The sequence below is a fragment of the Phaethon lepturus genome, unplaced genomic scaffold (genome assembly GCF_000687285.1).
Source record: "Phaethon lepturus isolate BGI_N335 unplaced genomic scaffold, ASM68728v1 scaffold51439, whole genome shotgun sequence".
In the NCBI taxonomy this organism is placed as follows: Eukaryota; Metazoa; Chordata; class Aves; order Phaethontiformes; family Phaethontidae; genus Phaethon; species Phaethon lepturus.
In genome coordinates this window covers 781-5,542 of record NW_010565047.1, presented here as the reverse complement: position 1 = coordinate 5,542, position 4,762 = coordinate 781, and the positions used below count along the sequence as shown (strand labels likewise).

At 55.2% G+C, this 4,762-nt stretch overlaps 1 protein-coding gene across 1 annotated transcript; it reads right to left on the bottom strand.

The window, feature by feature from the left end:
* Nucleotides 1-814: 814 nt before the first annotated feature.
* LOC104626986 (microtubule-actin cross-linking factor 1-like) lies at nucleotides 815-4,408 on the bottom strand (the record flags this gene model as incomplete). Its single annotated transcript, XM_010295046.1, has 3 exons — nucleotides 815-925; nucleotides 1,514-1,725; nucleotides 4,291-4,408. Coding segments are annotated over 3 exons (441 nt in total), but the record flags the coding sequence as incomplete, so codon positions are not given.
* Between the last annotated feature and the right edge of the window lie 354 nt (nucleotides 4,409-4,762).

Genomic DNA, 4,762 nt, shown 5'->3' with positions numbered 1-4,762 from the left:
GGTACCGTTTTCATCATCACAGATTCCGATTCTTGTCCTTGATCCTATTTTATGAACATGTTAACGGCAGCAAGCAGGCAGTTTAGGGCAACTGGGGAAGTGCTCCTGACCTTCGGATGATTTGAAAATAATTCCTTTTCTGCGTGAAAGCACGGCCGGGCAAGACGCGGTTCTCTTGCCAGCACACACCACCGCTCAGTGAATCACCGAGATCTACCAGGTATTTCTCATCACCGATTCGCAAGGTCAGGAAAGTCCACGAGGAGGCTGAAACTTTAGGGGGATCAAAGCCTCAGCCCGAATTTATCCTCCTTGGAGCATGAAGCTGGTGACAGTGCCGGACACACCATACGTGCTTCAACACGGTGATAAATACAAGCGCTTCATAAAAATGAAGGCGATGTGGTTACTGTGCATGCGCTGTAGCTGATTTTCAGGTCTCAACTCGGTTGCTGGATTTCGATTTTTGGAAGCCAAACGTGGCCGCTTTTCGACGCTTAAAAGCTGTCAAAGCTTGGCAAAACGTCTTTTTTTTTTTTTTTTGTAAAGCACAAGAGGGCAAGTGTCGCGCTCTCGGTTTGAAAGTGGGTGAAGGTGAATCGCAAGCAGTTGTGCTTCATTCTAAAAGTTGAGGTTTTATTTAATCCGAGTTAGAAACCCATGAAAAACGCTAACAGTCTGAGCGTCAGCGGTGCTACCAAGCGCTGCTCTACCACGAGGAAAGCGTTAAAACAGGCAAGGGAGCAGGATTTCTCCGTGCCAGCGGCACTCCGGCCTGTCAGCAGGTCCTCGGGGCTGCGAGACCATACTCTACCTCGGCGCTCGAGAGCTGGAAGTTGGAATAATCGAATCCCCTCAGGGGGGTGCCCGCTTTACTGTTTATCAACCAGGGTTTGTCATAACATCGAGAGAAGTGATGTGGAGTCTGTGAAATGGAAAATCCAAGGAGGGGGGGGAGTGAGTGAAGGAAAAAAAAAAAAAAAAGAAACGGAAAAGTATCTGGAATGGGGGAAAACAGCACTAAAATGAAACAAGAACCAAACAGGAAATACGTGAATTAAAATAAAGGGGAAAAACCCAAACAGATGATGAAATAAAACGTGCATGGACGAGCAATGTGGTGGGAAAGGAGAGACGGCGGGCGACGGCTTCTTCCTGCGTGCCAGCCGGGCACCACGGCTGCGGCACAGCCTTGCCTCGGGGACCAGGAGCCTTCGGCTGCGTGGCGAGTGCCGGGGACCCTCCTGCAGAGCCACGAGCGCCCAGCTTGGGCTGAAAATCTGTCCTGTGCCGTCCCACCCCACCCATCCTACGTGGACAGCAGGGTTCTGCCTGCAGACACCACGAGCATCTTCTAGAGACGACAGTCACCATCAAGTCCCTGACCCCCAACCTTCCTCCTCCTCCTCCTCCTCCTCACACCGCCTGCAGCTCCTCATCTCACCAGGACGGGTTTGGAGGCCACTGGTTTCTAAAGGAGAAGAAAGAGGAAGGCTTCACGCGCAAGCCCCACCTTGGCTCCGCTGGCTGGAGTTGCGGGAGAAGACGGCATGGAGGCACAGCTGTGGTTGCTCTGGCTGGCACTGGAACTGGATCGCGTCGGGGAGGCTGCCCGCGAGGACGGTTTTGATCTTCGGCCTCGCGATCGGAAGGGTGTCATTCCCTGGGAGGCCCCCTCCGGCAAGATGAACTTCTCGCGGAGTTCAAGGTTGGTCCGTCCTCGTGCTGGAAGGGAACAAAGGAGAGGAGAGCTGAGGTTTGCATGAACCTGAGGTCGTTACCGGGGCTCGGGAGGCTCCGGGGGTCGGAGCACGCGTCCCTGTGATGTCTCCCACAGCCCATCTCCGAGGGCGAGAGGACGGCCGCGAGACCGTCCCAGCTCCCTTGCTCGGCCCTAACCGCGTCCTGCCACGCGGCAGCCCCTCGAGACACTGGCCCGAGGCCCACGAATTGGGGCTGGATGCCTGTGATGCCCTAGTGTTTTGAGGAAAGCAATCCTGACGACCTTTAAACACACCGTGTTACGACAGCGGCCAAGGTCATCTTTAACATAGCTTAAAAATAGCAAGAGCACCTTTGAAGGGTTGCGATTCTGCTCTCGCAGCTCCGGGCAGCTCTCCACCAATTTTGGGGGAAAGGAGAGGAGAAGCGACCACCCATTAAAAGGCAACTTTAAAATTTTCATCCGAACGCCCCAAAGAGCTGGAGGGTCTCTCTTCGACCAGCAAGGGGCAGGTCTGTGGCCCTCAGCCCCCGGGCCGGCTGATGCACGCCCACCCGTGTCATACCCACGGCACCCCAGGAGGGAGCAAGGGCAGGCACCGAGCCCCGCGGGACACAGGGCTGATTTTCGAGTCGATGCGCTACGGACCAGCAAGCCAAGGAAGCAACTGCCGAAGGGAAGCAGCACGCTGAGCTAACCAAGGGATGGAAACAACCTCGATGCCAGCGCGGTAAACCAGCCGCTGCAAAGCACGAAGCGGGGAGGCCCGAGGAGCAGAAGCGCACTAGGAAAACCCCGAAGACCGCTCAAGGCACGCGGCGCACGCTGTAAATCACGCTGCTTCCCGCAACAGCCCTCAGACAGCAGGAGCGAGGAACGGTTAGGCGGCAGCTTGAAGACGACACAGCCGAAGCAATTAACATCTCGGAGACCCCAGCGAGAGACAGGGACACATGGAGCACAGACCGAAGCTCTCCAAAACACGCAGCGGGCTGCAGTAACGCTCCTTTCCCGCTGGAGCAGCGGGGCAGAAGGCAGGGGCTCCGGTCCCCTCGCACGGCTGCCTGCTCTCCTCTTCGCCAGAGCAGAGCTGCTCATCCCACCCGCCTCCCCCGAACCGCGCCGGGGGACCCGCCGGCAGCGGCTCCCGGCTGCGCGGAGCAGAGATCAGCGCTGCCGACGGGAGGAGGAGTCACAGATTCCTGCTTTCTTGCACCCTGATGCACTTCACTCCCGGCCATCCCCCTTGCCAATCCTTCTCTGTCCCCTGGTCACGGCAGAGCATCGCTTCCAGCTCGACAGCTCTGACCAGGATAAAACCTCAAGACTGAGGGTCTTGGAAAGGAGACGACCGCAGCTCTTCGTGCCCGCCGTACACGACCCTGGTCTGCATTATCCCAACCATCGCTTCCAAACGTGTCCCACCAAAACAGCTCCAGCAAACACTGCTCAGCCCTAAAAACCCAAGACTGAGGTGGTTCTCCCCTTCTGATGTGTCTGCCTTAAAAGCTCAAGTTCATCCAGCGGCTTCTTACACTTGAATTTTCCTGCATTAATGCTGAACCGAACCATCTACTTTGTTTCACTGCCGGGCCGGTCAATCCCTGGGACACGCTTGTGCAAGGTGACACTTATCGACACACTTGGAGCAGGATGCGGCGCTCAAAACCCCCCGAAGAAATCCAGCTCCGCCCTGAACAGCCCCACAGACAACGACGTCTAAACGCAGCCCCCTTTTACCACTCAAATCTGGCACGTGGCAATCCAGGAAAAAAAAGGGCCACATTTCCACCCTCAGGGGCAGAGCTGGGGGAAGAAAGGTGATTTTAAGGCACTAGAGGAAGACCCAGCACCGACAGCAGCTCTTGCTGCAAAAGGTATTTAAGCTGCACGGTCCTGCGCAGCTCAGGGTTTCCAAACTAGTTCCTTGTGCCGCTGCTCTAAAGACAGCAAATGAACTGAGAAAACTTGTATTAGGAACGGACCAGGGAGAAATCGAGTAGCAAGTCACAGGAGAAATGTCCCCTCCCTCACCAGGACCAGGCTGGACCGTCAGTGGCCCGTGGCCACAGCCCAGGGCAGCAGTAACACGGGGTCACAGACCCTGGGCCAGAGCACCTTCTCCCCGGAGCGCCTCAGACCAGGATTTGACCATCTCCTGGCTCAGAACCCTTTGAATTCTTTCAGGTCACCTTTCCAAAGTTTACTCCATCATCCAGAGAGCCGCACGTACGCACTGAGCGCTTCAAAGGGAAGCCGAGACGCCCAGCACGGCAACGCAGCTCCGCTCGCTGGGTTCTGAAAACCAAGACACACAACCCTTCCCTCTTCTCCTCCCAAGACACCTGGCTAAACGCTGCGAGATTTGCTGCAGTATTGCCGAATCTCGTGGTTTTAAGTTCTATGCTTTGCTTTGGATCTCTTTTCTCCAGCTCCCGCCTGATATTTGGACAACCCAGACCCGCTCCTCTGGTCCGTCTGGCCATTCAGTCACAGCAGCCAAATTCTCAAACTCCCCTTGCCGGGTGCGAAGACCCCGGCTGTATAAAACCCAGGAATTGCCTTACCTCTGCAAGGATCATTCTTCACTAAAAATTCATCCAGGGCCATCCATCCTCCACCGACGCGAACCATGACCGTGCTCCGCAGGATACGGACCAGCCGCAGCTGCTGGGAATCGCCGAACTGCGGAGCCAAGAAACAGTTCAGACGAGGGGGATAACAACAAGGGACCAAGCGGCCGCTCCCCGCAGCAGGCTGCACCGGGACAAAGCTATTGGAAATGCTCTGTGTGGTCCCCAATGCTTTTATTCATCGGTTGAATACTTTTAAGGTTTCTCCAGATATGTTCTTCTGCAATAAATGCAGGCTACTACCAATTGACAGGAGTTTTTCTGCTGCCTGGTTTTAAGATGATACAACTATCCAAATCCTTTAAAGCTGGCAAGAGAGAATTTTTCAGAGCAGCAAATGAGGTTTTGGAATTTGGTCTTTGGATGGGTTTTCTCAGCCAGAATTGTAGTTTTTCCTTTTATCGTG